The following is a 23,365-nucleotide window of genomic DNA, read 5'->3' on the forward strand; positions in this document are numbered from 1 at the left end:
GATTGACAAAAATACTTGCAGCAAAATGGTATCACTGACTTCCCCCCAAGTGGGTATGTAGTCATGACAGAAGACCGTGAGCTAAAAAGCCCAAATCCTCTCAGACAGCTTCAGGAAAGGCTGTCTGCCTTCCCCGAAGACGTAAACCAGGCTCCACTTTCCCTCAGCAGCACCGAGCCAGAGCCCAATTTAAGCATGTATCCTTGTCTGCCTTCCTGAAACCCGAGCCATTCCCCACCCCACTATGTCTCTTTAAAGGTGCTCCTTCTCCTCCTTTCTCTTTCTCTCTCTCTTTTTTCCTCTCTCTCTCTTTCTTCTTCTTTTTCCTCTTCTTCTTTCCCTCCCTCCTCCTCCCTTTCTTTGTCACTTTACTTTGAGATAATCTGCCCCAGGATGGCACACAGTGAGCACAGGGCTGCCTTCCTACGATAGAGCTTTAAGCCAACTTGCCTCTGACAGCGGCAGCATCCAGTCCCCAAAGGTGAAAAGAGATGACAGATTGGAGCTGTTCGGTTGATGGATGAGATTCTTCTTCTCTTCCTTCTTATTTTTTTTAATTCACTAAACAAAATCTCATCTTCCCCCACGCCTAAGGGAAAAATTCCTGCCTTTCCCCCATCACCCTTTGTGGGAAAAGAGGGAATATTCATTTCATCAATTTTTTTTTAATTTTTAACTAACTAGCCAGCTCTTTACTGCAAAAGAGAATATTTATTTTTGGGATTTAATATATCCATCCTTATACTGGAAAGAAAATACCAAGCAGGTATGTGGATTTATGACACTTTTTTTGGTCAGTGTGGTAATTACAAATACATAATGATTCGGCAGGGTGGTAGAGATCGAAAGAATTTAGTTTCTAAGGAGATTGTCTGAATAGTTGAAAAGCAGAAAGAAATCACAGCTAGAAAGCGGAAAGGATAAGTCCAGTTCTGGGAGTGTGAAACGCTGGCTCAGTTCTGGACCAAATACATTTCATGTTCAGTCAGAAGGACGGATTTTTCAATGAGTGAAAAGAGCTCTTTTGTCATAATTTGTTTGCTGCGATACAGATTATTTTGGGTAAAAACAGACATAGGACTGTCAGTGCCCTTGTTAGATCCAGGCTCCTTTTGTGTATGTTTTGCTTCAGATGCGTTGCTTGTGCTTAGGAAACGTTCGGGCTGCTCGCGGTATATGCTGCTTGTCATATAGGATGCGCGACTGATTTGTTTCAGACGTTCAAGATGCCTATCAGCTCAAACGCCATTAGCTCGAAGGCGCTTTCGGAAGCCTTCCGCGTTCAGAAATCTTTCAAAACTGACGCCGTGCTTTTCTGCAGTGCCACAACGGCTCGTAACGGCTTAAAGTCAGTTTTTAACACGGAGGAATTCTTAAGCGGTCGTGACCCCGCTGGATTTAGGGAAGATCAGTTCAGCCTGCAGCGCAACCCGGAGCGCAGGGAAACCGCCTGGGTGAGGATGGAGGCTGCAGGTGGAGAAGTGCAGGAGCCCGGGGCAGGAGGGCAGCCGTGCTGCGTCCGCGGGGGGGGGACCGTCCTTGCGGCTGGCGTGTTAACGGTTAATGCGGCTGCCGCCCCTGCCAGGGCCGCGGGAACGTGCTCTGGCTCCTTCACAAAAGCCGCCTGCGATAACAACTCGTGCCGGAAGCAGGGACGTGCGGGCAGGTTCCCACCGCCGGCCGCACGCACGCCTCGGTCCGGCTGCGCTCGAGGAGGGAGGGAGGGAGGGAGGGAGGAAGGCCCGGGGCTGGGGCGAAGGCTGCGCGGGGCCGGGGGGAGCGCGGCGGCAGGCGTCCCTCGGTGAGGCGGAGGCGCACGCTGGCCCGCGGCAGCCTCGTCTGCCATCGGTCGTCCTCCGCGCGAGAGCGGGGAGGGCCTGGCAGGACAAAAGGCGATATTATGCGGAACGGAGCCTCGCTGCGTTATGGATGAATGGAGTATTGAAAACCACAACATTAGGGACTAGATTGATTTTCATCCCTCATAACTGAGCCATTTGTCTGCTGGCAGGTCTCCTCCGAGGGCTTGCTTAGCAGGATTCGCGCAACGGGAGCGGGAGAGAGGGGGAATGCTGAACAGGGCCATAGCCGTTCGTGGCAGCTCCGTCCCGCACCAGTGTGCCGAGGGCTTGTGCTGAGGCCTTGCCTAGCTATCTCCAGGGTTGTGTTACGGTGATCTTTAGCCGGTGCAGGCAAAAAAATCCAAGGTTCGCTTTGGAAGTTTGGGTGCTCACTGGAAACTCCTTGGTGCTGTCTCATCCCACCCCACCTACGGTCCTGAAAGACCTTGGTAAATCTTTCTGACTTACCAAGAAGGTTCAGAAGCCGGATCTAAAATGCCTGGGGCCTGCTCCAGGGCCAGTACTCTTACCTTAGCTCCAGGAACAGAGCCTGCCTCAACTGCATGCTAGTCCGCTGGAGCACTGAATTTGTGCCGTTACATGCACCCACACACCGAGCAGCAGGAGTCTGCTGGCCGGGGAGCTGGCCACCAGGCCCTTGGCTTTCAGTGGCATAGCAGGGATGGGCTTTGAAAATGAAGTGAATCAGGCAGGAAAGTGACTGTAAGTCCTTCCGTGGGCCAGCCAGGCCCTGAAAGAGATGGGACCAGTGGTCTGAAGGGAGCCTGGGCTGAAGATGGGCTGTGGGGCAGTGACCAGTCGGAAAGGGAGGAGATGCACAGTGTCTCCTGGTGCAGCCAACATGGGGCCCAAGTCTCCAAAGACAGACTTTGGTCCTCTGTCCAGACAGAGGGGAACCTAGGCCTGATTTTCAAAGTCTCTGACCATCAGTAAATGCCTCAAGCAGTAACAGCAAGTGCCCATCACTTCAGGAAATCTTGTGCTTCATGTAGACTTAAGGGTCTAATGTCAGACCTCCAGTTATCTGAAAGTTACAGCCCAGCTTTACAGCCACCATGTGATAGCATCCATATGATGGGACTCCTCCAGCAGGTCGTGATGCTCTCCCAGTCACTCTGGTATCAGCTGGACTACAGCAGAGTTGCTCTGGATTTATAAAGGTGTAGTGCAGAGCAGAATCTAGCCCCCAGCCAGATCTCTCTCCAGGTCCCCTTGAGAGTATAAATTAAACAGAGCTAGAAATTCACCACTTCGACAGTAATTTATGAAGAGAGCACTAAATGAAGGGGAAATTGCATCTTATTATTTTTAATCTCTTCCTCATTTTCTCCCTGATATTCTCCTGTTTGCTTTTGAGCTTGTCCCAAGGGGGTTTGCGTCTCCTCCCTTCCCCCCGCTGAATGAATAACATTGTCATATCCGATCTGTGTTCCCACAGAAATGCCTTTGCCTTCTTCTTCCCAAAGGGGAGAGAGGGGACATAGTGGGGTCTCGCGGTAAAGCACCCAAGTTCCCGGGAATTGCTAGCCGAGGAAGGGAGGTATTGTGTTCAGTGGTTAGCACAGGAATGGGCTGGTAGCCTGGACTCTTGGTTTCTCTCAAAAGGAGCTCTCAAAGACCATCTGTGTCTAGTGACGAGCCATGCAGGAGAGAGCCCTTGAGTGTATTAATCCATCACGGGTGACTGCAAGATACCCAGTGGCAGAGCCTTGAAGAGAGATGGATGTACTGTTAGGATGTGCTGGATGGGTGAGTCAGTGCAGTACGTGAGCAGGCACTAACTGGGGAGGCCTCGCAGGGAACGGTGTGCAGCTTGGAAAAGAGTGCTGAGAAGGTGTCTGGGAGTTTGCGGGATGGGGAGGCAGTTTCTTAAGGGGAAGAGATCACTTCTTCACCTCAAAAACACACGTGAAGAAGAAATAGGCATGGTCCCTAGAAATGTACCGGGAGGTGAACACCAGAGAGAGATGAGCTGCCTAAGGCAAAGCACAAGGTTGGCCACACATCTAGCCAGGCTGGGAATTAGGGGAAGGTCTCTCACCAACAGAGCAGTGAGAGCCTGGAGCAGCCTTGCAGGAGGGGCAATAGGGGCTGGAAGCCTAACTGGACATGAGGTGGAGCACCATCACTTTCCAAACAGGGTTTGCGTGATGTGACTTCCCGGGGTAGTAAAGCCACTCAGTGGCTTGGGAAGTGCCTTTCAGGCCGGTGTGGGTGGGGAGTCCTTTCCCAGTTCTTACAGGACATTGACTCATTTAATGTGTGCCTCAGTTTGTCCATTGTGGCCATGTGTCATATATATGTCATATATGGCACACAGTGCTGGGGAGGCAGCTGCCTGCAAGCCCTGCATGGCCCTCAGCAGGGCAAAGCTCTTGTCCCCCACCTTGCTGCTGTGACTGCTAATGCTGGTGTCTGCCTGTTTCAGGGACAACTTCTTATCCACTTCTCTGAGAGAGCTCGACGACCATCTGTGGGACGAACGAAGAGCAGAAATGAGAACTGGTCCCTGCCCAGTGACCGGGCACAGAGCGTGGAGGCCAGGCCTTTGGGTGCTGCACGTGCCCCTGATGCCAGCTGCGCTGCTCCTCCTCCTCGGCCCGGCTGGTGAGCTCTCTCTTCGTCTAGCAGGATGGGGGATGAATTTTAGGCACTGAAGATCTTCCGTCTGGCCTTGCTGTTGGCCTTCTGAGTAACATTTTCTTGATGCAGAGGCATAGGCGTGAATGCCATGATGTCCCTAGCGGCATTAAGTGTGGGCGGTGAAAGAGGGAGCAAGTTCAGCTCTTATCTTCCACCATGAATGATGTGTGATGGCAAGCACAGCATTCAGGGCTGGCTGGTAACTGGTGCAGGCAGCTACTGGTGATGGAAACAGTGCAGATGTGGGCCCCTGGGCTGTTTGCACTCCCGGTTCACAAGAAGGTGCTGACAGCCAAGGGACAGGAGCTGCCGAAATCCGTTTATGCAGAGGAGATGGGCATGATGAGTATGCGTCTCCCAAGGAAACAGGCTAGGCTCGGCATCCCGAATTGCTCCTGGTGGGCACTCTCAGACGGGAGTACTGGTGATTTTCAATCTTGTTTATGCTGATTGGAAAGCATTTAAGTTAAACTGGAAAAAGCTGTTCCTATTCTAGACTGAAAGGGTCCACACGAGAGCCGTGTTAGTGTAATTATGCTGGTTTGACTTTATCAGTATAATTATAGTGATGCAGTTGGTAAAACCTTTCTGCCTCAACAAAGCTAAGACAAGACAAAGCAAGCTCGAAGCCAGGCAATTAAGGTGTAGTCAGACACTGTAATTGGATTAAATCAGTTTTAAAAGTTCCCACCCCCTCAGCTGGTGCTTCCCATTCCCGGAGCTCCTCTTCTGGCTGCAGTGCCTGCTCCCTGAGCCGAGGCGCAGGGATTCCCCCCGGGAGCCCGTTTCAGTGCAGAATTAGAGCAGGTTCGTCTCAGCCTCCAAGGCTGCTCCTTGCAGACTGCTTAGGCTCAGCTGCCAGAGCATCTGACCGCAGCCTTGGCAGCACCGTGCTTCCCGGAGAGCCTGCGCACGCAGCTCCCGGAGGGCTTCTGTGCACACGCTGCCCACGATGTGCTGCATCCTCTCAGCTCAGACCCGGGTCTCGTTTGAAGGTTTTTGGCAGCACGGAGCTGAGCACGGCTCCTCTCTGACACCCTGGCATGCCGCAGGCCGGTGCCGGTCCGGCTCTGTGCCACTGCCCTGTCAGCAAGAGGCAAAGCCGTCTTCCGTGCTTGCGTGGAAACCCGCCGAGCCCTTTGCAAATGAGCTTTCTGCTTTGTTCCGCTCCTGCAGCAGCCTCTGCTCTGAAGTGTGTGTGTGCCAACCCTTCAGCTGCCTCGAAGGGTGGCGTTGACGGCAGCAAACCGTGCTTCTTACTCATGGTCTTGGGAAGGGGCCGTTGTCTGTGCTTCAGCTGATGCTGTACCTTCTCCCCCAGCGTGCTGCGCGCAGTGAGGATAAGCCCAGCCGCCTCCTCCCCACTGGAGCATTTGCTGTGGACTTCGTAACTCTAAACCTCTGGTAGGCAGGAACAAGTGCTCCGGACTCTCAGGTTTCTTTTCGTGAATGGGCACAGCTAAGTCGATAATGAAGGACGATTTGTCCTCCCGTTTGGTGGGTTTATTTATAAATGTGCCCTGAAAGGGATTGTGTTTACTTTGAGCTAGTTCCTTTTTTTTTTTGCTTTGTGAAGATGGATCAGAGAAACCTGGGAGGCTTCTTCTATTCTGCAAAAATATCATTTTCATGTTTCATCATTAATGTAGAAATACCAGGAATATTTCTTCTGGTCTCTCTTGACTTTGCTGGAGGATGCTCCTAGATGAGTATTTCAAAGCTTTGACTTTGACCAAAGGGGCATGAATATTGAATATTTAACAATGCACAATGCCCTTTTCATCCGCTGCTTTTTAGGCACTAGAGTGGAATAGGTGTTAAAAAACAATGCAAACAGAGTCAAACACTCCTCCTAAAAAGCCTTCCCTTTCCACGTTTTTGGTGCAGTGGTGATCTGCAGCTGAATTATATCTCTCCAAGGAGTCCAGTCCACATGGGAGCAGGTTCTCAGCATGGGAGCAGCTCACACTGCCGTGTCCTTCCCTGTCCTCTCGTTCAGTGAGTTGGCTTCTCCGTGCGTTTCCTTGGTTTCACCCGTTCCCACCTCCAGCTCGTGGGAGCGGAGGGGGGTCTCTCCCAGAGCTCCAGTGATTCATGCTGGGACAGTTTAAGAGGACCCTCTCCCAGTTGCGTACCCTGTCTCTGAGCTGGGCGCTACCCTCTGCGGCTGAAGCAGGTGCTTTGGCAGATGTCAATCACCGGTCACACAGCCCAGCGTGGAGTTCAGTTTTTGCTCGTGTAGCAGGTCGTACGCTGCGGCAGCTGGCCGATTCACCAGCCTGCTTGTGTTTAGCTGGGGTGGCTGGAAAGATCAGCAGTGTTTGACCATAGCTGGTGCTGCTCAGCATCTGCGGTTAATCCAGGCAGGGCGGCGAGCTGTGGGAATGGATGGCATCTCAATCCTAGACCATGCTTCTTGTTGCTAAGTGATAATTACAGTGACACAGTTGTTTTACTGTCATTTCTCATGGGGCCTCTAGGTCTTTCCTTGACAGCCCTTTTTTGTAGCTGACTTAACGCTCTGCCAGGCCACATCCTAACAAGGCAAAAGGGACGGTGAGTTCATGTGTTTGACCTTCCCCTTCAGGTTCATGTTATATTGCTTTTCATGGCTGTGATATCCGCCTCCTGAGTGACAGGATCTGACCTTTATGCTGTTGCTCCAGGGAGAAGAGACAGAGCTGGAACAAGCAGGACAGGGCTGATTCAAGCCAGGTGTAAGAAAAGGGGCCACAGAGCCAACAAGGGTATATTGGTTGGCCCCTGGTTGCTATAATTAATGCGGGGGGGGGGGGGTTAATTTGTTTGGAACGCGTAGCACAGAGAGGAGGGCTTTGGAGTCAAAGTTTCTGGCCAGAGGCTTTCTGGATGTGAGGTTAGGTCTGTGCTTTCGTCCCTGCAAGCCCGGCGCTGGCGGAGAAGAGCCTGCCAGATGAATTGCCAGTGCGGGGGCTTAGGCCTGGTGGCTGCAAACTGGTGGGGCATGTGTGCGGGTGGGAGCCTCAGACACGCTGAAAGCAAGGTACGGAGGGGCCCGGGCCGAGGTGCTGATGCTCCATGTGCCAGGTCCCCTTGCCCAGGACTGCAGAGAGGAAGGGCAGGGTTGTGACACCTGAGCCACGCTCCTGGGCCGGTCAGAGACCAAAACCGGGGTCCTGGGTTGTGCCTAGCCATTGATTTGCTTATGGTGGGGGTGGAAGGGGAATCCACAGCTTGCTCGTGCCAGGTTGAGCTTGGGTCGTAGGATCTGTCCGGCAGCAGGAGGGAGGTGACGCCTTCCCCCAAGGCACCCCAACAAGGAGATCCTAGCGTTGCTGCTGTCTCCTGACCGTGCCTTGAAACACCCGGAGCAGAGGCTCCTCCAGCCTCGTCCCATCCTCTGCCCCTTGTGCTGGGAGCTCCCCAGCGAGGAGGGAGCAGAGGGGACCCCGCTTCGTTCAGAACTGAGGCCAAGAGGGGTTTTATGTCCAAATAGTCCTTTAGCTGCAGAAGAGGAGGGGGAGCTGAGAGCAGCTGGGCCACCGGGTGGAGCTGTTACTCTGCTTATTCCCGACATCTCCGTTCCCTGCCAGAGGAAAGCTCCTTCCGCACCCCTGGGGTACAGGGCTGCTGGGGAGGGCGCTTCCCGGAGCTCTTATTTAAAATCCAGCTGATCTGGGTGTGGATTATATTCTGCCCATGTTCGGCTGCCTCTGGATGCTGCTTGTTCACGCTGGTGGGAGAAGGCTGAGAATTAGACAGCCAAAATCCTACGGCAGCTCGATTTCTTTTTGTTTCACCTGCCAGTAGAGATGCTTAGGGTTGAGCACAAAAGCAGAAATCACCAGGAAATCCATCTGCTTCCCCGAAGCCTTCACTCCCTTCACCCCTCTTGGGGCTGGACACGGCCTGGCCAACATCAAGCACGAGAACCCCTGAGCCAGCTTCCCTAACATGCCAAGGTTGGCTGAAAAACAGGAGATTGAAAGAAATAGAATAAATGTTGGTGCTTTTCATTTCCCCTCTGATCTGCAAGTAGTGAGCAATCATTTTTTCAGCCATGAGGGTTAGGAATTTTTGAATGAAAATGAGACTTCTGTTATATCCCAGGACTCCAGGAGAGAGGGACTTGAAGGAAAGCCCTACATATTGCATGATGGTGTGCTGCATGTCGCAAACCTGGTGTTATCCTTCCTGAGCCAGCTGGGAACAAGAAACTCTCATGCTGACTTTCCAGCATCCCCTGATTACACCAGCTCTGCCCTGGCTCTGCTAGTGTTGCAGAAGGAGGGACAAGCAGCCCTAGCCAATGGATGTTACAAATTACATGTGCCCTGGGGTGCTGCCTGCTCCACCAGTTACGCGAAAGCAGTTTTGTTTAATTGGGAGAACAAATGACGAGGCCCTTCTCTCTCCAGCGCTTGCTCTTTCTGCTCCGCAGAGCTCATTGCAGGCTGCGGCAGAATATTTCTGAGGCAGCCTCTTGTTAAAACCTTGGCAGCGTATCCTGGGCTCCAGTTACCAGAAGGGATCAATTACCAGCAGATAATTCTTGGCCGAGTCTGTTCTGCTTGCTCCTCTTCACTCTCTCTCCAGTTAGGTCAAGTTTTTAATGTGCCTCTTCTCATTTCCCAGGACACATCCAGGCTGTCCCTGCTGTGGAGGAGGGAGAAGGGTCCCGAGGGTCTTCAGTCTTTTTTCTCTCTGGTTCCTTGAGAAAACTGTAGCTAGCGGGTCCCTCAGGTACTCACACCACTGTGACAAGGGTGTAAGACACTGCACAAGAAAAATGATGTTTTGAGAGTGTATTTGTAACTTGTAACCAGCACATTTCTTTGCTCGGGAGACAAAAGTCTCTCTGCACTGTGTCTGAAGATCGTGGTTACTGGGTAGTGGTTCGGGGCCTGGTTCTCTGTCACCTTCCACCTCAAGCAGTTGACCACATTGATAGCCACAGGTGCCAGGTAGCGGCACATCCCAAAGCAGCACAACAGGGGCGATCGGTGAGAGGACATGGGCCCACACCTGTGTCACTCCACGTCAGTTCAGCGCAGCCAGATCAGTTGGTGTTTGTGAGCTGCAGCCCTTCATGTGAACTGGAAAACAGATCTCACCCTGGTTTGCTCATCAGGCAGGATGACGCCAGGAGCAGAAGCATTAACCTGCACACTGTGGTGCAGCAGTGATTGCCTGCAATTCTCCTGTGTTAAAGGGCTGCCTTCTTCCACCCCAGGGGTGGCTCCATGGATGTGTTGGCACATGCATATAAAAATACAGCTTGCAGATATTACTGACTGCATTGTGAAAAAAAGACATATAGGAATGCCCAGTGCATTTTCCATCAGTAGATCACCTACAGGTTTCCCGTGACAGGCAGAATCATTTCTCCTCATTCCCATCTCATCCCCCAATTTTTCAGATGGGGAAACTGAGACCAGGAAGGAGGATGAGGAAATATGCTGCCCAAGGTCTCACAGCAAGTCCGCAACAAAGCCAGGAATAGAAATGAAGTCTCCTGAGACCCAGCCCCATGTGCAATCCACTTGGGCCTGCTGCTGTCAGTCACCATTTTCATAATACAAGCTGCTGGCAGTGAAACAATGGAAGGAGGAAAAAAAGGAGAGAGAGAGGGAGAGAAAAGGCTCCTTCTGTCTGAAAGCTAGCAATTCTCAAGCGTGAGCCAGGAGAGCAGCTTGGTTTCATTAAGCTGTTAATAGCAACCCTTGGCACCTCTCTTTCACGTTTCATCTAAGGATTTCAGGGAGCTGCACGAGCACTGGTGAGCTAAGATTTAGGACAGTGGTGGGGGACATGTAATCTAATGGTTGCAGCACATGGGCAGGAACTAAGAGGCCTGAATTCTTCTTTTCTGTGGGACAGTGCCACTGCAGACCCAAAATAATTCACACCACATGCTGTTGCCTCAGCTTCCTCATCTGCGAAGCAGATGAAATGATGTTCTGGTGTAGGGTTTTTCTTTTTTATTTCCTTACAAACCTCAGATCTTTGTGGAAAAGGGAAGGCACAAGTAAGCTGAAATTTCAAGTGCTCAGAGCTTCCAAAATCAACTCCAATTAATTGTTTTAGGCAGGAGAGATCAAAGGCAGGATCTGAGAGGCCTCAGAAGCAAAGCGAATGGAGATGTCCCCCCTCCAGCAGACGTGCAACACAGCAGTGTGCAGTACTTGCTTCTGTGCTGTGTTTTGAGGAGCTGAGTGATGTGTTGGCTCTGCAACAAGGCTGATTTCATGAGTTAAGACAGGTCTAGCAGCCCTGGGGATGCACCTTAGTTTTACACCTGTAACTACTCAGCAGGTCCCACCAGCATCCTCCTCCCCTGGTCTTTAGTGTCAGGATGCCCAGATACAGGGGATGTTCCTGCTAACATAACGCTGGCCAATCCAGGACAACAAAACTTGTCCCTGAAGCTTGGACAGTCACCTGGACTTCAATGTGGTCTGTAAAATGTAGCAGTGTGCTAAGAAGGGGCTCCCCATGAAAGGTCATCCCTTACTCAGCGACGACTGATGGTTACAAAGAGCCTGCAAGACAAATCCTGCCCTTAGAGAGCCCTTTAGCTTGAATGGAAAGAAAGCAGGTTACTTAGGAGAGCAGAAGCGCTCCTGGGATTAGAGCTGCTGACTTCTAGAGAGCACACATGGTCGGTCCGTAGGGGCTCTGCTGGCCCTCAGCAATGCCCTCCTGAATCACTGCTGCCGTCATTCTTTGAGTTACCTCCTTCCTCTGCCTGCTGCAAGGACACCGGAGAGATCTAATCCTTTTCTTTCTCTGTTTCAGGCAACATCTCTGAGCCTGCTCTGTTGCCATTCCCAGGTGAGAGTCTCCTCTTAGAGCTGCTTTTCTCTGGAAAGTTTTGTAGTTGAAAAAAATGCATTTTTGTTAAAAATAGGGGTTAGGGAATTTCAAAAAGAAAGCATATTGGTTTTGAACAAAAAAACGGCAACAAAAAGCTAAACTTCTTCACAGCACGGAAACAGAGATTCTTTATTATCCCTATTCTGCTTATTATCATGAGAGGAAAATTTTACCACCTCCTGCTAACTGCCTGTCATTGTGTCATTCATCATGCCCAAGTGAATAATTCCCTTGACGTTGCAAGTCAGGGTCGCTTACATGCATGTTCCCTCTTGCCAGCAGTTTGAGAAATCATTTCCATGCCACCAGTTCCCACTTGGGAACAACTCTGGACATGTTTGTTGAGACTAATAACAATTTGCTAATTGCATCGTGTCACTTGTCACCAAAGTCACATGTCATCACATGATGTCACATGATAGCTTTCTTCTTCTCCCGTTGGGTAGTTTCCCAGGCCATTAGTAGTCAAGATGGTGGGGTGATATTTTGTCTGGTGCAAATACTTATGCAAAGATGTATCAAGTATTCGCATCCGCTGTTTCCAACAGAAACCTGTGCCTCACCATCAGGTGGGTAGCAGCAAGTTAACAGCTGACTTGTGCTATAGCTAATGGAGTCACCTGTTTAGTTTCGTTAGCAGAAACCTATGATTTGGTTCAGAAAGGCTTCAAACCCTCTCTGTGACATCTGCTGAATGGTCTTCCATGCTTGCCATCTCCTAGCCATGGGGCTAGCTCATTGCCTGCTGAGCAATCTCTGTGTGACCGTCCTTTCAGAAATACGGCTTGCCAACGGGCCGAGCCGGTGCCAGGGGCGAGTGGAGATCCTCTACAACGGCTCCTGGGGGACGGTGTGCGATGACGACTGGGATATCGTGGATGCCAACGTGGTGTGTCGCCAGCTGGGCTGTGGCCATGCCATCGCCCTCCCCGCCGCCATGACCTTTGGCCAAGGGAGCGGACCCATCTTCCTGGACAACGTGGATTGCAAGGGCCGGGAGGCAGCTCTGAGCGAGTGCTGGAGCCACGGCTGGGGCATCCACAACTGCTACCACTACGAGGATGTGGCTGTCATGTGCAATGGTAACAAGGCTTGGTTCCCCTGGGGCGAGGAGGGGATGGGGGTGCTAACAGTGTTACAAGCCTGGGTGTCTACAGGCACTCGGGGGGAGCCCAGCAGTCATATCTCAGAGCTTTTTCCTCTGAAGCTGGATCAGCCAAACCTTCTCTATGTCTTCTCCCTACCCCCTTTTTCAGTCCAGGTCATCTTCCAGCTCATCAGTTTGGTGCTCCTTAGGGTGACCAGCCTGTTTTGTATTCCTCATCACTCCCAGGTCAGGGACTTCTCAGCCTCTCCAGAGTGATCCGTGGGGAAAGAGCACGTATCCACCTACGCTGCTGGCTCTGAGTCAGCCACTGCCCAAGTGCTTTTTCACCTCTTGACTGCCTTTATTTGAATTGCTGAGCTTTTCGGTAGGAAATGTTCCTAAAGGTGCGAAAAGAAGTGGAAAGTGTTTGAGCTCGACATGTGAAAGTGGAACACCTCCATGTCAACCCCTACATACCATACACATTTGCTCTTTACCACTGCGATGCAGTTTGTTCATCAGATATACAGTGCATAAAAATCGTCTGCTGTGTTTTAGCATTGAACACTGGCAAATGTGAGGATGTGCAGACCCAGAGCTTGGCCACAGCTGCAGATGCTCAATGAATCTGTATTTCCTGGAGAAGGGGGAGGGTTGGAAAGGGAGGCTGCTGGGTCAACTGATGGATTGATCTAGCAGTGATTGGAGAAAGGAGGTTATGGATTGGGCTGGCCAGGGAGGAACCCTGACTGAAGATGCAGCTGGAGAGGAAACACGAAAGGACTGAAGAAGGGAGCTGGGGAAGGTGGGTCTAGGGAGAGAGGAGCGGCTTGAGCTTTTAGGTGTTTTTTGGTGAAGGGAGACCTAGGCTGTGAAGTGTGCAGTCATTAAGAGGGTATGGTTTGAGGGGGCTCTCGGGGGAGATGCAGGATTTAACCTAAGCATCGGGCAAAGCCGATCTTTGAGTGAGGCGCTCCCTCACCCTGTGCAGCGTGGAGGCGGGGACACCAGCCGGACAGTGGGACCCGTAGGACGCAGACCCAAGTGTGGCTGAGCTGGGACAGTGCATCCCGCTAACAGTGGCACAGCCCCTCTCAGAGCCCAGGGCGTATGGCTCTGCCGTACCCAGCCCTCCTGCGATACTCCCAAACTGAACCGACAGCCAGCAAGGCACAGGCAATCTCAGCATCAGCTGTGGTCCTGTGGGAGAAGCACTCTGGCTTTGGCCTCATGGGCAGCAAAATTCAATTTGCGGAGAGGCCTTGAGCCATCTTGGACTCCCAGAAAAGCTCTCCATGGGCAGGAAGGGGAATATCTTTGTTCCCAAGTCGCAGTAGGCTGAGCGAGGCAGAAAGGCTATGTGATTTGTTGAAAACCACTGCGAGAGTCACTGAGCCGGGACAAGGACGTGGTCAACCAGCCGCTGCTCAGCGTTGCTAGTTCTCACCATGTTTGCTTGAGGTTTGTGATATTTTGTGGTGTTTTGTGATGTCCCGGCTCCCGGATCAGTGCCGTTACATCAGCTTTGCTTTTAAAGAGCCGGCTTTCTAGCTGCTGCGGTTACAGAGAAAAGCATGAAGTCAGGCAGCTGTTCACACGCTGTCAGCACTTCTGTGAGCAAAGGGGTTCGGACAGGGTTTCCAGCGACATTCCCCTCAGCCATTTTGTGTGTCTGTGGCCAGTTCTTGTATAATTTGGCTCCATTCTCCTACCCAGTTTGCCACCCCAGCCCACAGAAAGTTTTACCAGCACAGCCAGTAAAACGGGGGCTGATATAGGATGGGAATCACAGTTGCTTGAAACAACTTTGTTGTCAAAAGAAATATACATGAAAGCATCAGGAAAATTAAGAGATTACTGTTCTTTTCTGTCTTAATGCCGTGACTTTGAATGCAGTGCCTTGAGAGGCGAGAGCCTTGACCCCTGACTGCCCTGGCGTTATCATTTAGCCCCGGTGACTGTGCCGTGCCTCTGGGCACGCGGAGGTACAACTTCTCACCAGCCTGCAGGACAGAGCCTGGCCCCAAGAGCCTTTTCTTTACCATGCAACCACAAACCCCTCTTTCTTTGCCTCTTGGGGTTGTTTCATTTTGGTGCAAGGCCTTCTGCTTTCAGCAGGCTGGTGGGGTGCGTGCGCCGGGCAGCATGCTAGCTAGCACGTGTGCAGTGCTGCTGGCGCCGGTGCGGGAGGAGCAGCGGAGCAGAAGTGCGTGGGTGCCTGCGGTCGCAGCAGGGGCACCGCTTCCAGCTCACCTCCGAACGGATTTCTGCAGGCAGAAATTGATGCTGTCTCTTTGGTTCCCTTTTCAGAGCTCTCACCCACGCAGGCAAGCGAAGGACCGACCAGCAGGACTGCCACAGCCTCGGTGCAGCATGGGGAAAGTAAGCTGCTCCGCCGTCACTGCCCTTCACGCGGGGCCCTGCCTGCCTGAGGTCCTTCCACCAGCCCAATATCTGCTTCCCCTCCAAACCTCCATAAATCAGCCCAAACCCTCTGGCTGAGAGGGGAAGACCTCTGGGGACTCCACGTTGTGCCTGCCATGGTCAAATCCTATTACAGAGGGTTATCAAGGTTCCCATCAATAATGCTGCCTGGAAACAGTGCCTTTTCCAGCCAACTTCCAAGCTCCAGGCCAGCTTCTTTGCCATCACAAGGCACAGCCACATCCAAGCTCCCTTGGATCATTACACGGGGGCATCTGCCCCAGGGTGAGAGCAAAACACTTCTCACCACGTGCTGTCGTCCTCTAGGTGATGGCAGCATCCGCCTGGTGAGTGGGACCGACAGCTGCCAGGGCCGGGTGGAGATCTTCTACCGCGGGAACTGGGGCACCGTGTGCGATGACGACTGGGGCCTGAGCGATGCCAGCGTGGTGTGCAAGCAGGTGGGCTGTGGCCAAGCCCTGGATTACAAGAGCAATGCCTATTTCGGCTACGGCACCGGGCACATCCTCCTAGACAACGTCAACTGTGACGGCAGCGAGCCCTTCCTCTCTGCCTGCTACAGCCTTGGCTGGGGGATCCACAACTGCGGCCACCACGAGGATGCTGGAGTCATTTGCACAGGTAATGGAGCAGAACATTGCCGTTAGGACTACCCTGCTGGGGGGGAAAGTGGGGACCTCTCGGCCTCCAAGGGGAAACTGAGCCACAGAGAGACACCGATGTGCCCGAGGTCGTGCAGGGAGCTGAACGTAGGTCCTTGACTAGGCTCTCGGCCGCTGAAGCATCCTTTTTCCTTATCTGCTGTCATGCTGGCACGCAGGAGGAGGATAAAACACAGCACTGAGAGCAGGAGAGGCAGGGACATGTCTGAGCAGCAATTTGCAAGGGAAATGACTCTGCCTGCCTGCGATTTCCCTGCTCTGTTTGGTGGAAAACAAGCTGCCTTGGTCCGGAAGTGAGTGATCGGCTGTCAGCGGACGGGCGCTCAGCCAGGCCCGGCCTGCCTTTCTCTTCCCCTCTCTAAATTATGTATTTCTGTCATTATCCACTGATTACCATTTATAATGTTAATAATCCCCTTGAATTCCCTCATTATCATGGCTAATGACTGGAGCACTAAGTGCCGTCACTTTCGCTTTCCCACTATTAACTAACAAAGGGGCTGATGCGTGGAGAAATGGGCAATTTTCTCAGGCTGTTCCTTTCTTCCCCAAATATCCTTTGTGCTGGGTGCGGAGGGAGCGGGAAGCGCCGGCCTGGCAGCTCGCCTGGGCAGGGAGCTCGTGGGGCAGCCGCCCTCCAGCCCCTTGGCGCTGCCCTTGCTCCGTGGGACCCAGGAATAACCAGGCGTGAGGTTTTTGGAGAGCTTGCCGCCTGCCCCCCTGGCCTCCGCTGCTGTGCAGTGCTGTTGTGGACCCTGCCTGCGTGGGGGTGATAAATCTTTTGCATGTTAAGCCTCGAAAAAGCGAGGGTCTCCTTGGCGCCGCAGGTGGGAACCCTGGCACGAGCGTGGGTTGAGCCTGAGAAACACCATCTCCAGCCCTTCTCTTACCAGCTCAGCACTAATGCAAAACCACGCTGGTGCCAGCGGGGATAGCTGGATGAACGAGGTCTAACCTGCTGCCTCCTTACCCTGGATTACCTGAACCACCCTGGTCTGCACCCTGGAGTCAGAGGCGGAGAGTTCACTGCTCTTCAACTTCTCCCCGTACGTGTAACCTCTGCCCCTCTGCGTCACTGCAGGGCTGGACATGTCCACCGTCACATCCTTCACCACTTCAGTGGCCCTGGAGTACGAAGAGACGCTCACTGCCACAGCCACAGGTAGGCTGGCCCGGCCCCGGGCCGAGCAGGAGGTCTGCAGCCCCCAGGCTCGCTCTTGGGTTGTAGCCAGGAGAGCCGGGACGGGGCACTTCGTTGTCCACACACACGTGGCTTCCGGCACGGGGCTCTTGGCTGGCATTTCCCCATGGCCAGGTCCCCGGGAAATGCCTGGCAAAAGCGAGCCGCCTCCTCCTCCTCCTCTTCCTCCTCCTCCTCCTCCTCCTCCTCCTCCTCCTCCTCCTCCTCCTCCTCCTCCTCCTCCTCCTCCTCCTCCTCCTCCTCCTCCTCCTCCTCTTCCTCCTCCTCCTCCTCTTCCTCCTCCTCTTCCTCCTCCTCCTCCTCTTCCTCTTCCTCCTCCTCTTCCTCTTCCTCCTCCTCTTCCTCTTCCTCCTCCTCTTCCTCCTCCCCGCGGGAGTTTTCCCTGGGGCCACCACAGTGCCTAGATGCCCCCGGAGCCGTCGAGGGCGAGCACCCCACGTGGGGCGGGCGCAGGGGGTGCCGTAGCTGCGGGTGCTGCGCCCCAGCGCCCGCGTGTGTCCCTGTGCTTGGCTCAGCAGCCACAGACGGCCGGGACCAGCCCTCCCAGGCGACGGAGGTCATCACAACCGCTCTCCCCACCGTAGAGCAGGACAGTAAGTGCGCGGCTGCCGCCGGTCCGGCGCGGGACCCGGCACGGACGCCCTCCCAGGCCGTGCCGGCGCAGCCCCGAACCTCGAGAGTGGTTTGCTCCGTCCTCAGCGTGCCCCAACACGAGGGCAGCTGTAAGGGCTGCAGCGGGAACGTGCCCCACGCCCCCAGAGCTCCCCCCACGCCTCCAGGGGGTTATCCCCCAGCACCCGGAGGGTCTCCCATGCTCTCGGGGGTGACCCATAACCACTGAGCGTTACCCCATGCTCGTAGTGTTCACCCCCTGTCCCCAGGGGATCTCCCACCCCCCCACGGCTCACCCCACACTCTCGGGGTCACCCCACTCCCCAACAGGTTTACCCCGCGCTCCCAGGGGCTGCCCCATGCTTCCATAGGGGATCTCCCATGTCTCCAAGGCCCACCCCATACGCCCAGGGCTCATCCCATGCCCCCATGGGTTACCCTACACTGCCAAGGGACCTGCCATGTCCCCAGGGCTCACCCTGCATCCCCAGAGCTCACCCCCTACCCCCAGGGGTTACCCCACTCCCCCAGGAGTTACCCCGCATTCCCAAGGGATCTCCCACACCCGCAGAGGGTCACCCCACACCCCCAGGGCTCAGCCCATGTCCCCATGGCTTATCCCATGCTCCCAGGGGATCACCCCCCCTCCCCAGGGGATCTCCCGGGGGGTCACCCCACACCCCCAGGGCTCACCCCATGCCTCCATGGGCTACCCCATGCTGCCAGGGGATCTCCCATGCTCCCGGGGGATCACCCCCCCCTCCCCAGGGGATCTCCCGGGGGGTCACCCCTCACCCCCAGGGGGTCACCCCACACCCCAGGGGGTCACCCCATGCCTCCCATGCTCCCGGGGGCTACCCCGCAGGCTCCCGGGGGGTATCCGCTGTCCCCAGGAGATCTCCCGGGGCCACCCCAGGGCGCCGGGTGACAGCGGGGTGGATCCCGGGGGGGAGCCTGCGGGTGGCGGTGGCGGTGGCGGTGGCGGTGCGCGGCGTCGCTGTGCCGTGCCGGGACCCACCCGCAGGTGGCGGCGTGCGGCTGGCGAACGGGAACGGGAGCTGCCGCGGGCGGGTGGAGGTGCGGCACCGCGGCGCCTGGGGCACCGTCTGCGACGACGACTGGGACTTCCCCGACGCCCAGGTGGTCTGCAGGCAGCTGGGCTGCGGCGCGGCCCTCTCCGCCACCGGCCTCGGCTACTTCGGCTACGGCAGCGGGCCCGTGCTGCTGGACAACGTGGGCTGCGCCGGCACCGAGGCCCGCCTGGGCGACTGCTTCCACCTGGGCTGGGGGCAGCACAACTGCGGCCACCACGAGGACGCCGGCGTGGTCTGCCGAGGTGAGCGGCGGGCGTCGGCGTCCCCCCGCGTGCGGAGCCAGCGCCGCTCCCCGGGCCGCCCGCCGTTCCCCGCGCGCCTGCCGCCACCGAGGCGGGTTGCTCTCGCCGACGTCGCCCTGGCGCGGCGGTGTGGCCTGCAGCGAGGCCGCCTGGGCTGCCAGCTTCCTCGGATCGCATGGCCTGGGGCCGTGTCGGGGTCCTCCGGGGGGGCTCCCTTAAAGTCCGTCTCAGCAGCTTTGAAATCCCACAAGGTAACAGGTCTGGAAAGGGTCTCGGCCCCACGCAGGCTGGCTGCGGGAAACAGGCTCCTGCTCGCTGACTCCTCTAAAACAGTACGGTGGGATGTGGGCGCTTGAATGTGAACCCCAAGGGGAGGGCCTCATTTGACCCCAAAGGCTGGTCTGGGGTTCCTCCTTACAAGCAGAGGACCACACCGCTTAGATGTTTTGGAGCTGGTGGCTGAAGCATGGTGACACCTCTGCCCATGCTTTAACAGGGTGCTTCCCCCTGCTGAGGCTATAAACACGGTGACTGTGACTTCCCGCATCACTTGCCTCCAGCTGGGCTGTGCCTGTCCTCTGCTGGCCCCACGTTGCTTGTGCTGGGGCTCTGACCTGACCCTGGAGAGCACAGACACCTCATTAATTGTTTTTTTCACCCCTTCCCTGCTGTGCCAGGTGCTGATGACTCAGGAGATGATTTCCAAGAAGCTGCTTTTACAACCACCACGTTGGCCCCAACTCATCCCGAGGACGGTAGGTATCTTGCGTAGACAGGAGTGCCAGAGTGCCCCTGGGAGAGGTCTGGAGCTATGCATTGGCAGAGGGTGGAAATGGAAGTGGTTTGGGTAGAGGCCAGCAGCTTTGATAGTGCCTGAAACACTAATCTGAAGCAGCCCAGTTGTGTGGGGGAGAAAAACTGTCCTCATGGCTCTCCTAGCGCTGTTAAGCTGTGGATCTCAAAGCACGATACAGCTACTTGCTGTTACAGTCTCCCAGTTCTCGCAGTGTCCTCGAGAGGCTGACCAGGCAGATAGCTCAGTGGTGGGGAGGTGGCATGATTTATCAACGGGGCTGAGCCAGCAACAGAAACTGTCTGGTTCTCGAATCTGAACATCCACTTCCCAGCTCCAACGGCCGTGCCATGTTGTTTTTCATCACCATAATGCTTTTGAGGTCAGACCTGGCTTTGACGTAATTTGTGGGCATCCCCTGTGCACTCTGCTTGCCTGCCTGTGAGGAGGTGGTGCCAGAGCTGTGAGGGGCAGCAACCATCTGCCCTGCTTTGGAGGTGCTGCCTAGAAGAGGCAAGGGAGACCTGGTCTCTTCTTGCCCCTGCCGTGGCCTGCCTGGGCAGAGCTCCTTTCTCCACCGGCCGTGGGAGATCAGTCCAGTTGGCTGTTGGTATTAATAAAGAAGGACTGAAGGAGCAGCAGCTCTGCTCTTCCCCTGTCCCAGGGCAGCAGGGCTGAGATCCTGCGGCTGCAAGTAGCCCTGGAGAGCAGAGGTCCTGGAGGACCCTGGCCGGGGCTGTCCCAGCGCTGTCTCACCAGCCAGCACCGTTTCCCCTCCGCAGGGTTCCTGCGCCTGGTGAACGGCAGCCACCGGTGCGAGGGGCGCGTGGAGATCTTCTACCTGTCCCAGTGGGGGACGGTGTGCGATGACGCCTGGGACCTGAGGGACGCCAAGGTGGTGTGCCGGCAGCTGGGCTGCGGGCACGCCGTGGCGGCCTGGGGGGAGGCGCGCTACGGCCGGGGCGTTGGCTACATCTTCCTCGACAACCTCAAGTGCAAGGGCAACGAGGCCTCGCTGCTGCGCTGCTCCCACATCCGCTGGGACGTCCACAACTGCGACCACTCAGAAGACGCTGGTGCTCTCTGCAGCCTCCTATGACCGCCACGACCTGCCCGCAGGGACCTCACGCAGGTACAGCGGGGCACTGCCCGGCACAGGGGGGCACTGATCCGCAGCCGGGCTCCGGGGCGAGCTGCGCGTCCACGGGCAGGGCTCCCCTGGCTCCCAAAAGGGCAGCTCCCGTCCCGGAGCTCCGCTTGTCCTCCCCTCTGCGAGCCCCCGTGTGCCTGGGTTTTCTCGCCCACTGCTCAAGCTGGATGCGGGCAAGCCTGGGAGATTGAGCCCTGGGACAGGCAAGGTGGGGGCCAGGCGGTGGAGGGGACGGAGACCGGGGAAGGGCGCCCAGAAGCAGAGTGGGGACTTGCCTTGAGAGCTGGTGGTCGGACCTAGCGGAGAGGGGCTGAGCCCCAGGTGCTGCGGTGTCTCTGGAAGGAAACGGAGAGGTGACCCGGAGTGCAGGAGCACCTGCTGGGGAGAAGTCAGGGGACGCAAAAGGGCTTTTTAATCTAGCTGGAGAGAAGCGAGAATATAAATCAAATGGAAGGGAGCCAACGCCAAGCACATTCAAATGAGACATTAGGTGCGCTTCTAGCCCAGTTTCCCGGGGAAATGAGGCTTAGGCAATCAGGCTGTCTGCGCCCGTAAGTGTGTCTCCCTGTCTCATGAATCTGCCGGCTGACTTCACCCAAATTGGACAGAAGGGTAGAGGTCTCCAAGCTGATGTGTTCCCATTAATGTCTTTAAAATAGGCAGCTGGGGGAGGGAGAGGCCTCTACTGAGGGAAAACCTAATGAGCTCAACGCTTTATGAGACATCAGAGAATCTGCACTGGCAGGCACTGGTGGGAACCAGGCTCCGCTGGCTCTGTTCGCAGTCCATGGGAGCCACCCACCGTAGCAGCAACAGGCCCAGGCTCTTGGGCTAGCGATCAGCTGGGAGACCTGGGGCACCTCACATCTCTGCCTCAGTTTCCCCGCTAGTGACACTGTGGCGGTTTGGAGCTTGACGGACGGGAAGGGCTGGGTGAAGGCCAGGCCTTGCCCAGAACCGCTCATAAAATATTGGCTGAATCTTTCCCACTAAACCGCCTTTGGAAAAAAACAACAGTTTTTGGTGTGAAATTTGGTCGGTTTCACCCATTTCATTTAAAAGATGAGGAGAGAAAAATGGATTTTCTGCTGTGAAATTGAGTGGAGATTTTACTTGGAAAATGTAAAACAGGGCTGAAATAAAGCCCAGAGGATTCCAGCTGCTCTGAAGTGAGTTGCTGGCATTTTTCAGTTTGCTTTGCAAAACCCCCAGGAATCAAAATACGAGGTTTTTCCTCCCACTTTGGCTGGAGGAACAAGAAAAAGTATTCCCGAACTTCCACGCAGCGGGAGGGCAGGGTCTGGCTGTTAGGCTGCAGCCCCATCCCCTTCGTTGGCTGCCAGCGGTGGCTCCTCGTGCCGTTTCGGCTCCTCTCCCGCCGTCTCTTTCGCAAACCCGGCTCGGTTCGCAGGGATCTCATCCGAGATCTCTGTTCCCCGGCGCTTCTGCATGAAGCCGTAAGGGGAGATGGGGGATTTGGGGCGTTTTCCCGATTGCCGCAGGCTCCGGCGGACGTGGGATGAGGCCTCGCGCCTGTGCCCGCGCTGCCGGCCGTCCCTGGATGTGGCCGAGCGGGGAGGAGGCGCCTTCGCGCCGCTGCTCCCCTCTCCCAGGCGCCCCGTCCTTCCCCGGGTCCCCTCCACCGGCTGCCGCTGGAGCTTGCTGCCCGCTGCCTTTCGCCCCCGAGGCGGGATTTGGCTGCCCCTTCCCAGGAGCTCCGCGATGAGGGCGACCGGCGGTGTGTGAGGCAGGCAGGGGCTAGTTATCGAAGGAAAAAACGGAGGAAAGACAGCAAATCGCCGCGCGGCGGCACGGAGCAGAGGCAGAGGTGACGCCCCGGGCGCCGGCGCCCGCCGCGGCCTCGGCGCAGCTCTCCGGTGGCCGTGCTGGGGGGGCTTTGGGCAGCGAGGGGCCCCCACCTGCCCTGCCAGCCCTGGGGACGAAGGTCGCGTTTCCAAAATACCGAAGTGCCGCAGGAGCCGAACTCCGCGAGCGCGGTGGTGGGAGCAGGTTCCTAAGAGGGAGCAGCGCCCCGTTGGCGTGACCGCCTGCCCCTCTCCTCCCGAGCTGCGGCCCTCGGTAGCTTGGACGTTAAAAATCAGGACGGGGGAACCAAATCCGGTGGGTGCATCCCCAGGGCCCCGCAGAGGTCCCGGCCGAGGCTGGAGGAGCCGTGCCCCGTGGTGAGGCAGCACCAAGCCCCACCGTGTTAACGCGGGGTCTTCCCCCGTCCCGCCTGGCGCCTGCGTGCTCCTCCCGCCTCCCCAGGCCGGTGTCCTTGGCAGTAAAGCCCCGTTTCCGTCCTCAGATCACGTGGAAGAACCCGGCCTGCCCCCTTTGCAGCGCGAGCCTCGGCGTTTGCAAGGAAGCGTTTGTGACTTCTGCCGGGAAAGCGGTGAAACAGTCTTTTCATTTTTGTTTAATGGGTGTGAGGGAGGGGAAGGAGTTGCCTGATGGCACGGAGCGGGTCCCGGCTGCTCGCTCATCCACACTTGGTCCTATATTTGTACAATTCCTTTGTTAATAATAGCTTGTGCATATTCCAGTTTTTCCACTTTTCTTATACGTTTGGGGGTTTGTTTTGTGAATAAATAAAAGCCCATTTAAAGTGTGCTGAGAACTGGCACACTTGTTTCTCTACGAACGTCTCGAAGACGCAGCAAAGGCAAACAGATGAGGAACGGGCGGTGCCCCAAGCCGAGAGAAAAGGGCTGGGTTT

General features: G+C 55.7%; 1 protein-coding gene across 1 annotated transcript; it reads left to right on the plus strand.

Annotated features, from left to right (window-relative positions):
* Nucleotides 1–4,730: 4,730 nt before the first annotated feature.
* Nucleotides 4,731–23,254, plus strand: SSC4D (scavenger receptor cysteine rich family member with 4 domains). The gene is made up of 11 exons (XM_067309931.1): nt 4,731–4,851; nt 11,283–11,318; nt 12,137–12,442; nt 14,758–14,829; nt 15,199–15,513; nt 16,636–16,716; nt 17,271–17,348; nt 18,392–18,703; nt 19,381–19,458; nt 20,279–20,628; nt 22,955–23,254. Exons 1-10 carry the CDS (start codon nt 4,731–4,733, stop codon nt 20,593–20,595), a joined length of 1,716 nt encoding a protein of 571 aa, XP_067166032.1. The 3' UTR covers nt 20,596–20,628; nt 22,955–23,254.
* Nucleotides 23,255–23,365: the final 111 nt, after the last annotated feature.

Source organism: Apteryx mantelli, chromosome 22 (assembly GCF_036417845.1).
Source record: "Apteryx mantelli isolate bAptMan1 chromosome 22, bAptMan1.hap1, whole genome shotgun sequence".
NCBI classification, from domain to species: Eukaryota; Metazoa; Chordata; class Aves; order Apterygiformes; family Apterygidae; genus Apteryx; species Apteryx mantelli.